A 16,165-nucleotide genomic window follows, 5' to 3' on the forward strand; every position below is an offset into this window, starting at 1 on the left:
TTTACCGTATTTATCAGGGTATTGCGCGCACCCGCGTATAGCGCGCACCCCTAATGTGGCCTTGAAATTCCTGATTTTTTTTTTTTTTTTTTATTACTTACCGTTTTGGTGTCTTGCCCGGCGTCCATCGGCTGCCTTGTCTGGTCCGGCGTTCATCTGCGGCCTTCGTGGTGTCCTCCCCGCTTCTCCCGCGCTGGTCTCTGAGCCGATCGCCGCTGTTCAAACTCAGCGCGGGTATCGGCGTATATCGCGCAACCCACGATTTTGCCCTGGTTTTAAGGGCAAAAAAGTGCCTCACATTCGGGCTTACGACGGCGTACCTGGAGATACGCCGTCGTAAATCCTTTGTGAATCCGGGCCTTTACATCTTTACATCTTTACATCTTTACATCTGTACATCTGTACATTTGAGGAACATTATTCTAAAATTGTTTGACATTTTTTTAGACCTAACTTTTCAGATTGGTGAACCTCTGCCCATCTTTACTTCTTTACTTCTGAGACACTGACTCTCTAAGATGCTCTTTTTATACCCAATTATGTTACTGACCTTTTAACAATTAACCTAATTAGTTGCAAAATGTTCTTCTAGTTCTTTCTTGTTATTATCACGTTGCCAGCTTTTTTTCCCCCCTTTTTTTTAGAAAAAAATCAGGAGAAAAGATATATGGACAGCCGCACACCACTGAGGTCTAGTGCTTAGTCACAACTATGACTAAGGCCCCGTACACACGACCGAACATGTCTGCTGAAACTGGTCCGCAGACCAGTTTCAGCGGACATGTTCGGTCGTCTGTACATCCGACCGGACAATTGTCCGGCGGATCGGACAGGTTTCCAGCGGACAAATGTTTCTTAGCATGCTAAGAAACATGTCCGCTGGAAGCCTGTCCGTCGGACATGTTCGGTCGTCTGTACAGACTCACCGTACATGTCCGCTCGGCCGAAAGCCCTCGCATGCGTCGAAGTGATTCGACGCATGCGTGGAACCATTGACCTTCCAGGGCCGCGCACGTCGCCGTGACGGCGCGGCCACATCGCCGCGTATCGTGTCCGCTCGGATTTCTGTCTGATGGTGTGTACAACCATCAGACAGAAATCTCAGAGCAGACATGTCCGCTGAAAACGGTCAGACGAGGCCTAAGACTATGACTAAGCACTAGACCTCTGTGCGAAATGCGTCAGCTATATATATCCCACTGCTTGCTGTGTTTTGTAGCGCTTTTATCCTTTTGCACCAATAAAGGCTACCTTTTTAGGTTATTTTTGGTGTGCGGCTGTCCATATATCTTTTCTCCAGATTTTTGCCTTGTGCATTGCCAGCACCCACTTCTTCTGAGGAGGACATTGATTGCTTATTGCACTCACCTGGAGCGGCGGTCTTTTTCTCCCAACGTTTTTGAGACATGTAACTGCAATCAATTTCAAAATTGCCTTATTTTTTTCAAATAGTAAATTTTCTAAGTTTAAAGGATAAGTTCACCTTTTGGAACATGTTACACCCATATTCCTGGTATAACATGTCACTGTAGCACTGGCTGTTGAGTGCTCTGGTAGTTCATTGATTCTTCCTGACAGTGGGACACTGCCTGCCCGTACGACCTGCCCACGTCTGTGGGAGTCCTGCATGGCACCCTCGTTCTGCTGATCACATGGCCTTCCAGGCTTTCTTTTTTCTTTTTATTCTTTTTTTTTATGATCTTGTCCTTTTGATATACTGTGAATAAAGTATATGTTTATGACAGTTGGAAATCATTGCATTCAGTTTCTATATATATTTTACACAGCGTCCTAAACCTCCAATTTGATTTGTTATTTATTTACAATGTGTACATTTACTTAAGTAACACTTTACTTTGTTTTAATAAGGGAGCCTATAAAGAGGCCTTAAATGCTATAGTTATAAAATTGCACATTACATGTTTGTTGTCCCATCTGTATTTTTTTACACTGTAAAAGCTCTGCCCAGATGTTAGGTGATTTTCTGTGATTACATTTCTTTTGTTCCCCCCTCTAATTCAATTTCTCTATTTGTGGAACTAAATTAAATGAAAAGGTATTGCCTCTTTCATTAAATCTGGAAGGGACATCGGGCCATGGCTTTTGATTGATCTATTCCATGCCAGCTTACATCCTGACCTTTTAAAAGATTTTAGAATTTTAAAAGAACTGCCCACTTCACAGAAGATTGAGAAGCTTGTTGTCGAAATAGAAACATGAGTGCTTCTTATATTTGTATTGAGAATATCTAATCAAACCCGTCCGTAGGTCAGAAATGCAAGTGGGAATGAGGGTACATTTGGGGATGGAAAAGACATCTACAAGGCTGAAAATGTCATCTGTGCAGAGAACAGAGAACCAAATTGCAGTACAGATTTGCTAACCCTTTTACTGGATTACGAAAAAAAAAAAAAAAATGGTCAAAGATGCATAACCATTATGTGTACTTTAAAGGGATTAGTGTGATTTCAAAGACATGTAATAGCTTTTCTGTTCTTCCTCTTTTTTTTTTTTCTTCTTATCCAGTATACATAATGAATGCTAGAACAAAACCATGAGCCATTAAATGTCTAGATTTACGAAGTGTAGGATTTGTTTCTCTTTCGTCCATGGACGAACCTAGCTCCTTTAGTCTTGACAGGTGGGTTATGTTCCCTCCATTAGGAGAGGACTAGGCAAACATGTTAGATATACAAAATCATGTAATTATACCAAAGCTGAACAGCCCCGCCCAGGGGTCAGCCACGACATACCCCGTTTTCTCCAGGGGTGGCCGGTGAGCTATATGCCAACATATGAACGGACTACTGCTGTCCAGTCACAGTGGGCCGTGGCCGACAGCCACTCCGTACTGCTCGGTGATGGGTCTGCCAGGAATGTGTCCAGCAGGGACGGGTAAGTAAGGTTCCCCCTGTCTTGGCAGGATGGAACAGCTGGGCATTCCTGGGGTGGTCAATTAGGGGGTCTCTAGTCCTCCCTTTCTTCTCTCCCCATCCATCCATCCCTCCTCCCTATGCTTTGCTGGGCCTGCCGTGTACCTGCTGTGTACCTCACCGGGGGGGTCCCTCAGGGGGTCCCCCCGAGTCCTGACTGTGAGCTGCGCGGTGTGTCCAGGTCAGCTCTAGTGTGGATTGCCTGCCTTGTGGGGGGCCTCCGTTTGGAGGCCCAGTGTTTTTGCGGCCTTTTATTTTTAATTTTACCTCAGAAAGACGCGCTGTTCCTAATGCTAATGCAGCTGGCGGCCTTTTTCTTGTAGCCGCACTGTTTCCATAGCTAATACAGCGGTCGGCCATTTTCTTGTAGCCCGCACGCTTTTTCTGAGGTAACCGGCGGCCATCTTTGTGGGGATTTTTACATTGTCTGGACCTCTAGCGCTGGATCCTGACTGAATGCCCCTGTAGCCTCTGTGACCATGTGGAGAGGCACTGCCTGATAGCCCGAAGTTCCAGTACATTGATCGGCAGGCAGGATTCTTCCTGTGACCTTGAGTCGACTGGACCCCCCAACTGGTCAGGCTGGCCCCCGTCGTGATCACAGTCCAGTGAAAGGGAAGAAACGAATTTCCGGACTGAAGGGCCGGAGATGTCAGCCACCAGACCAGCGAAGTGCTGACAACGACACGGCGGTGGCGTATGTCAACCATCAAGGAGGAACAAGGAGCTCGGCTGCAGCATCGGAGGTCACTCAAATCCAGCGTGCCATCTCTATCGGCCGTATACATTCCCGGGCTGAAAAAAATTGGCAGGTGGACTACTAAGTCGCCAGATGCTGGACCAAGGAGAATGGTCACTACAACCAGTCGTGTTTCAACTCCTTTGCCTAAAATGAGGCATGCCAGATGTGGATCTCCTGGCTTCTTGACTCAATCGGAAGGTATTGAGGTTTGTGGTCAGGTCAAAAGGTCCCTGGGCGGATGCAACTGACATGTTGGTGGCCCTGTGGGGGCAGTATCGGCTGATCTATGCTTTTCCCCCTCTGAAATTTTTTCCTTGAGTGGAGACCAAGGGGATTCCAGTAATCCTAATTGCCCCAGATTGGCCTCTGTGTCCCTGGTACGCCAACCTGGTGATGGATGCCCCTTGGCGACTGCCGATGCGGGAGGACCTTCTGTCGCAAGGTCCCATACTTAATCCTGCTTTACAGTCGCTGGCTTTACAGGTATGGTTATTGAAAGCCAAGTACTAAGGGACTGAGGCCTGTCGGATTCAGTAATTCGCTGAGGGCACGGAAGATCTACCATCGCACGTGGAAGGCCTACATCTCTATGTGTGAGGAGATGGAGTGGCGTCCACCGGCATGTTTGGTTTCCAGGATCCTGCTGTTTCTACAGCGTGGAGTGGATCAGAAACTTGCCTTAAGCACCATTAAGGGGCAGATTTCAGCCCTGTTCTTCTTTCAACGACCCCTGGCGGCTCATTCACTGGTGAGTACGTTTGTGCAAGGGGTCCGACAGGTGGCTCCTTCGGTTCGACCACCACTACCTCCATGGGATTTGAATCTGGTGCTCTCGGTACTTCAGAAACCTCCCTTTTGAGAACATCAGAGAGATTCCTCTTTTGACACTCTTTTAGAAAGTATCGTTTCTGGTGGCCATTACATCTGTCAGGAGGGTCTCTGAGTTGGCGGCCTTGTCTTGCAAGTCCCCCTACTTGATCCTCCGCAAGGATAAAGCGGTGCTTCGCCCGCAGCCTTTGTTTCTTCCGAAGGTGGTTTCGGCTTTTCATCTGGATGAGGACATTGTACTTCCATTCTTGTGTCCTCTGCCGTCGCATCCCAAAGAGGTTGTGTTACATTCCTTAGACGTGGTACATGCTCTGCGGGTGTATCTGTCTGCTACGGCTTTGTTTTCGGAGGTCAGACTCGCTGTTTGTGTCAGTGACTGGTCCAAAGAAAGACCTGCCGGTCTCGTCAGCCGCCATTTCTCGGTAGATCAGAAAGATTGTGATTCAGGCTTGTGCCCTAAAAAGGTGGGCCCAGGGCGATTGGTTCCTCCTTTTGCTTTTCGACATCAAGCGTCTGTCCCACAGGTGTGTAAGGCGGCGACCTGGTCATCCGTTCACACCTTCACTAAATTTTACACGGTTGACGTGCATGGATCTGCAGATGCTTGTTTTGGCCGCAAGGTTTTGCAGGCGGCTGTTTAAGGTTGCAACTTCTCCATTGAGGAGCTCTGTTTGTTTGGGGTGAAGTTTGTTTGCTTGCTGTTCCCACCCCTCGTTTTTTTGACACTGCCTGGGGACGTCCCACTTGTCAAGACTAAAGGAGCTGTGTTCGTCCATGGACGAAAGAGAAAATAGGATTTTTATACTCACCGTAAAATCCTTTTCTCTGAAGTCCATGGACGGACACAGCACCCACCCCTCATGTTTGAGTTTGTACTGCTTTTTGACGAACTGAGCTGCTGAGTGCAGGGTGAGGGGTTATGACCAGGGCAGGGCTGTTCAGCTTTGGTATTATTACATGTTTTTGTATATACAACATGCTCTTATCCCCCCAAATCACTGCAAGTATTATTTTTTGCCAACTTGCCCCCTGTCTCTGGGTCTCCTTCTCTTGCAAGTGCCAAGTATGTGTATGTATGTACTGTGTATGTACTGACCTCAGATCAGCATGTCCCGTCCTCCTGAGTGCTGTGTCCATTCTCCTCCCCCTCCTTCCCTCCTGACATCCGAGCCAAGGAGAGGGGGGGGGGGACTTCAGTCCGAGTGTTAGTGTGAGGTGGGCAGGAAGGGGGAGGAAGTGAGAGGGAGAGATGCCTCGCAGGGTGTCAGAAACACCCAAAAGGAAGCAGCAAGCCAGTCAGCGGAGGTGAGAGAACCAGCAGCATGACTCCCCAGCAGCACTAGCGCAGAGGAGGAGGAGGAAGAAGTGAAATCCTCCTCTGCTTTCAATGTAGGCAGTGACGTCACTGGTTGCCAGACGCCAAGCGGCTATAGCAACCAGTGATCAGTAGTAGGTGGAAGAGGTGGAGGCAGAGCCAGAGCTATGGCAGCTCGGTCCACCCCTGTTCCCAGACTGTCACTTTCATTGCGGGACACTGTGTTGTCCTGCAATGAAGGTGTCCTACTGCAGCCTCACTCAAAGCGGCGCCAAGGCAGTCCAGCCCTGCCGCCTGACAGTTTCCTGGCTGTCAGCCTGGTTCACTCCCGATCCTCACTCGCCCTGGAAAAAATTATACTCGCAAAATGCGAGTAAAAGAGTGAATTTTTGAGGGCTGTATATGTGTGTGTGTGTGTGTATGTATGTGTGTGTGATATATATATATATATATATATAATAGCCAAAAAACGGAAAACGCTTGAAATGCCTCTAAACTCAGCGTCTGGACTCATTTTTTTTGTGTACATGTATACATAATACAACATTGAGTTTAGGCGCAATTGAAAAAAGTGTCCAACTGTCTCTGAATGTCCGTTTAGCAGCAGCTAAAGTGGACAATGTGAGCCATATATATTGACATACATCGATGTTTTCATTGTAGAAACATTATAGAGAATTAATTTTAACAGAACATACGCAGGATAAGCTGACAATTGCTGGTCTGTGAACTATCTGACCTCTCAAATTCACAGAGCTTAGTGAACATTCACAGAGCTTAGTGAATGAAGCTGTGCTCAGTAAACTAATCAGTCAAGATTTTTTTTTTTTCTTGTTTGTCTTTTCAATGTTAACACAGGTTCACCTTTATACGAATGTTCATTATGCTGAGTGAACTTGCACTTTGCTAAGTGAACAGCCTCTACTCCTTTAGTACATCAATAGAAGCTCAAGAAATCTTGGTCCGGTTGGTTTAAAGTTTATAAATCAAGACAACACTTATATTTTATATACAATTTAGACTGAGCGTACGTGAAATGTACAATATTTAAGGCAGACTTGTGATACAGTGTGTTCTTATTCCTGTTTATTACCGTTTCTCTGTTAGGACCATATATTTGTCCACCTACAAATCTTATGCCACGTACACACCATCACTTTATGTGATGAAAAAAAACAACGTCACTTTAAATGACCGTGTGTGGGGGAAAACGTTGTTTTATGTCTTGTGAAAAACGACAAAAAAAAAATTGAAGCATGCTTCAATTTTATGTGTCGTTTTTCAAAACGTCGTTTTTTACTTCACAGAAATTGACCGTGTGTAGCAAAAAACGACTTTAAAACGACGTTTTTACACCCGCGCATGCCCAGAAGCTAGTTATGAAGCGAGCTTCAATGGAAAAAAGTGGTGAACGTAACATTGTGAAAAAACGATGGTGTGTAGGCAACTTCGTCTTTGAAAATTGAAGTTTCAAAAGCGTCGTTTTTTACTTCACAGAAAATGTCGTTTTTTTTCATCACATAAAGTGATGGTGTGTATGCGGCATTGGATAGTTTTATGTCATTAAACTTGACTGTTAAGAATACTCTTGTACTCCTATTACTATTGTGCAATTATTGCATAAATACTTCTCTTTTCTTCTGTTTATTGTGTAATATATTTTTGCATTTTACACTGGTTTGTAACACTATGTTACAAATTTTCTGTTATGGTGTTTTTTCTTTGGTTTATTTTGTGATAAAACCAAATAAAAATGTATTGATTAAAAAAAAGGAAAAGGAAGCTCATAGAAAAGCAATTGTGAGACATCGAGTGTCTTCTGATCTTTCTAAAATATTTCAGGATCCTGTCAATTTGCAATCATATAGTGTCATACAGTATAACCTTTCTAATCTCTCTGATATTTCCTAATGCTTTTTTTGTTTTTTTTTGTTCCTAGAACACATGTTGCCAAATATTCTCAAAAAGGGATTCCTGGAGACTCGAAAAACTCAAGAAAGCTTTTGGAAGAATTGTTATGCTGAGATATCTCAGTACAAACTGCACATCTATGGTACTGATAGCAGTGGTAATCACAATGCCATCACTTCTTATCCTCTTGCTAATATAGAAAGCATCACCATTACTGGAAGCCATGAAACCAAACTAGTTGAAGTATTAATGTCAGATAACAGTCAATTGCAACTGAAAGCAGATTCTGCTTGGGAGGCCTTGGACTGGGGGCAGAAGTTATGGGAGGGAGTACGTGCCTTGACTTTAGTTTCAGATTATATGAGCAATCAACATGATGTCATAACAAGGTCTAAAAATGTGGCTGACAACAATTGTGACTATTTAGAAAATCAAAGCTTGTCAAACAAGCTTACAGAGCTTTCAAGAGCCATGAACTTGACCAATGGTCACCACAAAAACACACTGAAAACAGGGACCCTTTATCGATTAACAATCCATAACAACTGGAAGGCCTTCATTTTTGTTCTATCCACTTCACACCTAACGGCGTATCAGTCTAGTTGCCTGGATGAGGATCCATTACTTAGTTATAACGTTAATCTTTGTGCATCTGTCCAGATGGACACTCTTGATGGGTACGATTCTTGTTTTCAAGTAATTTTTCCTCAAGATGTTCTTCGGCTTCGAACTGAAACCCGCCAGAAAGCTCAAGAATGGATGGATGCCATTATATCTGCTGCTAATGCTGCTCAACAACAAGATCAGCATCTGCTTGTGCCTCTTAGGAACACACCCAAAGAACATCCATCACTTAGGGAGCTGCAGAGGAACAAGCGCCAGTCTGTAACCTCAAGTTTCCTTGGTATCTTGACAACATTAGCTTTGGAGAGAGGTCTCACTGCTCAAAGCTTCAAGTGTGCAGGTAAAAAAATATTTAAAGTCTAAGATCACTCAAAGTGAACACACCTTGATACAGGTTCAACAGCTAAGCCAAGCACATGATCTGATAAATAATTGATTTGGATGCTTTCAGTTTTTTTTTCATAGACATCTTTAAGCCATGTCAATCTTCTATTTTTCTACAAGGCAAGTTTTAAGCATAATAAAACATAACTAGACAATACTGATGATAATGTGAGATAACAATGGTTACAAAGGGTTTAGAAGTTTAAATTTGTTAAAGCATATCTAAACCCGAAAAGAAAAACATAGGGCTAGATTCAGGTAGGGGTGCGCAATATAACGGCGGTGCAGCGTATCGTATTTACGCTACGCCGCCGCAACTTACAGGAGCAAGTGCAGTATTCACAAAGCACTTGCTCCGTAAGTTGCGGCGGCGTAGCGTAAATGGGGCCGGCGTAAGCGCGCGTAATTCAAATGTGTAAGGGGGGGCGTGTTTTATGTTAATGTGTGTTGACCTGACGTGATTGCCGTTTTGTACGAATGGCGCATTCGCCGTCCGTGTACATATCCCAGTGTGCATTGCTCTAAATGACGTCGCAAGGACGTCATTGGTTTAGACTTGAACGTAAATTACGTCCAGCCCTATTCGCGAACGACTTACGCAAACGACGTAAAAAATTCAAAAATCGAAGCGGGAACGACGTCCATACTTAACATTGAGTGCGCCGCATAGAAGCAGGCACAACGTTACGCCGAAAAAGCCTTACGCAAACAACGTAAAAAACTAACGCCGGGCGCAAGTACGTTTGTGACTTGGCGTATCGAGGTAATTTGCATACTCTCCGCCGAAAACGACGGGAGCGCCACCTAGCGGCCAGCGTGAGAATTCACCCTAAGATACGACGGCGTAAGAGACTTATGCCAGTCGTATCTTAGGCTAATGTCGGCGTATCTAGCTTTCTGAATACAGAAAGTAGATACGCCGGCGCAGCTTTGAATTTACGCGGCGTATCTATGGATACGCCGGCGTAATTCTTTGCTGAATCTATCCCATAGTATATTACAGCTTACCAGTCCGTAAAAGGTTAGTTTCCCTTTACAGAAAAATTGTGAACCAACACTGGACACCCTCCCCCACCCTTTCGGTTCCTGCTGTACTTACCTTTGGGGGTTGCTGATCTGTCAGCAGCCCTGCAATTGCCCCAGTCGTCCAGATATTTGAAATCTCCACTCTTTTCTATTTCGTCTCTACATTTTTTATAAGTGTAAACTAACACTTTAAAGTGGTTTTAAACCCTTTAGAACCACTTTAACCTACAGGTAAGCCTAGATTAAGGCTTACCTGTAGGTGCTTGAAATATCTCCTAGACCTACACGGTTTAGGAGATCTTTACAAAAATCACAGGGGCCGATGTCTACGGCGCATGCGCCGTAGACAACGGCAAAGGCGCACTTTAGCAAAGACGATCGTGCCGTTCCTAATGGAGGCCGTGCCGTGACTGCCAGCTCCCGCATCATCGCGGCTCCAGCCAATCACAGCGCCGGAGCCGTGATACCCGGAAGTAACACCCGAGAGAGATGGCAGCCGCCCGAGCAGTGAACAAGGGCGGCTGTGGGGGCTTATTACATATTATTAGAACATATTACTGTATAACTAAATACTTTTTAACATATTTAACAGACCAAAGAGACAAAGCAAATAAGAGATGTTCATTCTAAAGGTTTACATACATTTTCATTTAGGATGATTTATGCCCTGAAAACTACATTCGGTCAATAGAGTTACCAGAGATGCCACTTGCAACTTTCAAAAAAATATTTTAAATTTTGAAAGCTAAAGACAATGTCAATAGTGCACACATCAGGGAACAAGAGCTCCATGAAGTTATAGTCTAATCCAGGGTTTGACAAATTTGCTTGGAATCTAGGAGCTAGCTAAAAAAGTTAGGAGCCAGAAAACGCGCCCCGTCCCGACGAGCTCGCACGCAGAAGCGAACGCATATGTAAGTAGCGCCCGCATATGTAAACGGTATTCAAACCACACATGAGGTATCGCCGCGATCGTTAGAGCGAGAGCAATAATTCTAGCTCTAGACCTCCTCTGCAACTCAAAACATGCAACCTGTAGATTTTTTTAAACGTCGCCTATGGAGATTTTAAAGGGTAAAAGTTTGTCGCCATTCCACGAGCGGACGCAATTTTGAAGCGTGACATGTTGGGTATCAATTTACTCGGCGTAACATTATCTTTCACAATAAAAAAAAATTGGGATAACTTTACTGTTGTCTTATTTTTTAATTAAAAAAAAGTATATTTTTCCCCAAAAAAAGTGCGTTTGTAAGAACGCTGCGCAAATACGGCGTGACAGAAAGTATTGCAACGATCACCATTTTATTCTCTAGGCTGTTAGAACAAAAAATATATATAATGTTTCTACTTAGAGGGAAGGAGTTGGCAGTGAAAATAGTGAAAGATTACACATTAGAAAGCGGTTTAACTTGTAATGCCAACGGCCACCACCAGATGGCGCCAGCTCACAGAAGGTCACAGCTCACAGAAGGAAGAGCTTGGGACTTCGCAAAGCCGCGGCCTCAATTACCATCCGTCGTGGGCCCGCCGCGATCGCGCGGCGGGGGCGCACGGAGACACAGGATCCTGTGACTCCGTGCGCACCCACCTCCCCCGCTGCGCCCGGTAATTGAGGCCGCCGATTTGCGGCCTTGTAGGCCGCGGCCTCAATTACCGGCCGCCGCGGGTGCCAGATCACAATTTCTTGTCGCAATTGCGACCTGGCGCCCGGATTTTGTCGACCCCCTGGTCTAATCTTTGTACATGTATCCTGAACACTTTTATATGCGTTTGGTGTCATCCTACCAAACCGACCTTGACTTTTAGGTTGGCAGAACTTTGCATACAAACACGAACGCCCATACAGTATAACTCACTTATCTACAGTAAGTATTCATGCACTTTTAGTCTGCTCTTAAGTCTATGTCTTAAGAATAGCCATATACTGTATGGCTTAATAGTAGTGTGCAGTGTGACCCTTTTGGAGTATTTCTATAGCCGCTAGCTATAATCACTGCAGGAAAGAAATGTGCACAGTCTATGGGCTGCCTACTCTAAAAGCTAGTTACAAATTATTGTTTTGCCATTTTTGTTTAGCATACAATAGCCGACTGGGGAGATTTGTCCATTACAGTGGTTGTAAAGTTAGTGATGACAATTACTTGCAGCCCCTCTGTAATAACTAGCTATACTGTGCAGTGTCTTTGTTTTTTTATTTAAATCATTCAACTAAATGCCCTATTTCACATCACTGTTTTGTGGTCATGTGACATTCTGCTGCTCTCCTTCCCCGATCTGAGGATTACAGCAGGAGGGGCTGAGATTCCCATCTGACGTCAGCTGGGAGGTCACATAACCACACATCGGCGATGTGAAAGAAGATATTTAGCTGTATAATTAAAAAAAAGCACAGATACTACACAGTATAGCTTGTTATTACAGAAGGGCTTCCAGTAATTGTCATCGCTAACTTTGCAAACACATAGAAAAGCAGTGGGAGGGGAAGGGCGGGGAAGAGATGGCTCACAGACTAGGAACTGACAGGCAAGGAGGGAGGGGGAGAGACCCTGAGCACAGCAGGATGATGGAGGCACGTAAACTTGACCACAATATTGTGGATCAGCAGCGATGATTACCATGGTCCGTTCCCATAGGGGGACACAGGAACAGGCAGGATCAACCAGGTATTTCCAGCATAGAAAGGGACAAATAACACTGCATGGCTTCGCCCAGGAAACCAACCAGAGGGCGCATGAGCGCCCCCTGCACAGTGGGTAACCCGATGCGGGTGGCCGGCGAATGCGATCGCTGCCTGCCACGCGCAATCGCGTTTCACCAGTGGGAGCTTGTGGTTTGTGTGTGTAAATGCACAAATCTCTGTGCTGTCTGAGGCGAGGAGGACAGATCGTGTCTTTCTACAAAGTAGAAAACACGATCTGTCATTTCCTGTAGTGAGTTTCCTTCCCCACATAGTTAGAACACACCATAGGGAACACAATTAACCCCTTGATCGCCCCCTAGTGTTAACCCCTTTCCTGCCAGTGACATTTACATAGTAACAGTGCATATTTATAGCACTGATTGCTCTGTAAATGTTAATGGTTCCAAAAATGTGTCAAAAGTATCTGACCTGTCCGCCACAATGTCGCAATACCGAAAAACAATCGCCATTACTAGTAAAAAATTAAAAACGCCATATAAATGCCATAAATCTTTCCCATAGTTTGTAGACACTATGGCCCGGATTCAGAAAGGAGTTACGACGGCATATCTCCAGATACGCCGTCGTAACTCTGAGTGTGAGGCGTTGCATCTCCGCGCCTGATTCATAGAATCGGATACGCCTCACTGTTGCCTAGATACGAGCAGCGTAAGTCTCCTACGCATATTTACGCTGGCCGCTAGGTGGCGCTTCCGTTGATTTCTGCGTAGAATATGTAAATGAGCTAGATTCAGAAACGTACGTGGGCCCGGCGCATTGATTTACGTTGTTTACGTAAGGCTTTTTTCGGCGTAAAGTTACCCCTGCTATATGAGGCGTAGCCAATGTTAAGTATGGACGTCGGGACAGCGTTGAATTACGCGTCGTTTACGTTCACGTCTAAAGCATTGACTATTTGCGGCGTGATTTAGAGCATGCGCACTGGGATACTTTCACGGACGGCGCATGCGCCGTTCGTAAGGAGCGTCAATTATGTGGGGTCACGATTAATTACCATACAACACGCCCCCTACCAGCCTATTTTGAATTTGGCGGGCTTACGCCGGCCCATATACGCTACGCCGCCGTAACTTCGGGCGCAAGTTCTTTCTGAATACGGAACTTGCCTCTCAAAATTACGGCGGCGTAGCGTATATGAGATACGCTACGCCCGCCTAAAGATAGCCATTTCTTTCTGAATCCGGGCCTATAACTTTTGTGCTAACCAACATGTATTGCCGTTTTTTTTTTGTTTGTTTTTTTTAACTGGCCTAGGAAAACTGAGAAAAACCATATATATGAGGAAAACTATTTATTTATTTATTTATTTATTTATTTATTTTTATATATATATAGCCGAAATAGGACTTGGCTCTTCATGGCGCCTCCTAGTCTGTGCGCAGGCGCCGTATAGCGCCGTGAAGAGCCGAGTCCTACTCCTGCTATTTTCGGGAAGCGTGACGCGCCATAGCCGGCCGTCAATCATGTTCCCTCTGCATAGGAACGCCCATTCCCCGCGGGGAGTCTGAAACTTAACTACGTGATTAAACTGTGAGTACAGCCCAAAAAAATAAAATAAAGGCATACTGTAGCTTGCGCTAGTATGCTGAATTTCATGGTAGAAACTTGTTTTTTAGGGTGAACCACCGCTTTAAACTGCTATTAAAGTGTATGTAAACCCTAATTCTAAAAATTAGCGACTACTTTCCTTTGTCGCTCACAACTAATGTTTATGTGCCTCCTATTTAATTTAGAAGGGAAAGGCTTAGTAAATAGTGGCGATCCTGCCAGTCCGCTTCAGAGGGATCCTCTTCCTGTTTGTTCTTGATAATGCCAAGCACAAAATCAGATCCATGCTAGTGCCTAAACATTTTTGTTCGTGATTAGTGACTGGAGTTCAAATCTTTATTTATTTTTTATTGAATTGACATTTAACCCAAAGTATATACACTGTCAGTTCTAAGTCGTAGGAACCCAAGACTTCCATTCTCACCACTCTGTTTAGAAGAAGAAAACTGTTGTTGGGAGAGAAGGGCTTTGCTGCAAATTCTTCAGTTATTTAGTGCAAATTCCAGTAATTGTAGTCATTGTGTCGTAGTTGAATGGTACATAATGCAGACGAAGCCAGTTCTAATTGAGACCTTACAGGAGGTACAAATCCTTTCTTTGTTTAGCTTGACAAATTAGTGCCAGAAAGTGGCAAGGTCCGAGTGGTAATCAAAGACAAGAAACACAAAGATGGAACTTAAAGCTACAGTAATAACCCGCTCTTGTCCTGCCAAAGGGGGCGAACAAGTAAAGACCAATGCTTGTTGAAGTTTCCTTTTTGTTCAGAATTCCCTTGACATGTGAGCGACTCAGGGCTGCCTTATTTATTTAGTTAAAGTGATTAAATTGTAATAGCCTGGGACAGGCCATTGTCTTTCCACCTAATCCCAGCTCCACAGACTCCAGCTGTCTCCATTAATTGATTGACAATGGCCTACTGATAAGGAAACATGTTGGTAGGACCAAATTTTTTCCTCGTGCACTTTAAGTTGAATTAGGCTGTACTTTTTCTATTTGTTCAACCCTGCACTATGACAAAGGCTGAGAAATGCAAACAAATCAGATGAGAATTGAGATTTGTGTGAATAGGCGTAGAGAAGCTGAGTCTTGTAGAAGGTTTTAAAAATGATTTGAAGTGTGTCTGGATCTCTGTATGACAGATTTGTTTGCTTAGTGCTTTCCCTTTCACTCTACATATTGGAGGTTTTATATGAAAATCTTTAAGCGACCACCCATCGATTCTTATTATTTAATGTCAACTGTACATACATTCTACAACCATCCTATTGGCCAGAGAGTCTAAACTTTTTTCATTTTTTCAAGCGATGGCTCAGTAGAAGTTTTGTTGATGTACTAAAGATTGCCTTCTTTTCATATATCTTCTTAAAGCAAAACTTTGGGAAAGATGAAATCTCTACTTCAGGGCTCAACATTTCAAGTCCTGAGCTACTAGCCAGGCCTCAGGAGTTACTCGCCACCAGTTGCCCCACCCAACCCCTACCCTGCCCCTGATTCTGCCCCTAATCACGCCACTGTAAATTATCTCATGAAATTTTAACAACTTCTTTAACAATATTAACAAAAAGCATTGTGATAAATTTAAAAAGGATAAAATATGATTGGCACTATAGGCACTGTTCACATTATTACCGCCTTGTTAAGTAAATATGCTCTACCTATAGAGTGCAGGGTTGTGAGGTGCACTATGTACAGAGTGCAAGGTTGTGAGGAGGGGTCAAGTCCCGGGGAAAAAAGTGTGGGAACTCCCACCCAACATCCATTCCCCTGCCAAAAAAAAATAAAAAATTATACGCTCGTATGCATAATTACTAAACTGCGTGTTTTTTGTTTTTTTTTCGATCCACTGTACCTTAGTAATCCTTCATGTTACTGGCCGCTTCCTGTATATGGATTCATCGGGAAGTGTGCGGGTATTCCGTCAAGAAGCTCTTTCTAAATCCCGCAATAACTAGTGGCAGACCTCCGCAATGTCTCCTGGGAACAATGACAAAAGCTCCCAGGAGACATTGCGGCATCGAGGAAGTGACGGAATACCCGCACACTACATGATGAATCCATATACAGGAAGCGGCCAGTAACATAAAGGATTACTAAGGTTCGCCTGCCCCTGACAGTGACTCGAGCTGGGCATCGCCGCTTGGTGAAGGATTGGC

At 44.4% G+C, this 16,165-nt stretch overlaps 1 protein-coding gene across 1 annotated transcript in view; it reads left to right on the top strand.

The window, feature by feature from the left end:
- PLEKHM3 (pleckstrin homology domain containing M3) overlaps window positions 1–16,165 on the top strand; it is a 223,887-nt gene that overhangs the window by 57,446 nt on the left and 150,276 nt on the right. Inside the window, exon 3 of the mRNA XM_040357361.1 lies at window positions 7,758–8,693. Coding sequence (XP_040213295.1) covers window positions 7,758–8,693 — 936 coding nt within the window. The remainder of the gene's footprint in view (window positions 1–7,757; window positions 8,694–16,165) is intronic.

This window comes from Rana temporaria, chromosome 6 (assembly GCF_905171775.1).
Source record: "Rana temporaria chromosome 6, aRanTem1.1, whole genome shotgun sequence".
Classification (NCBI taxonomy): domain Eukaryota; kingdom Metazoa; phylum Chordata; class Amphibia; order Anura; family Ranidae; genus Rana; species Rana temporaria.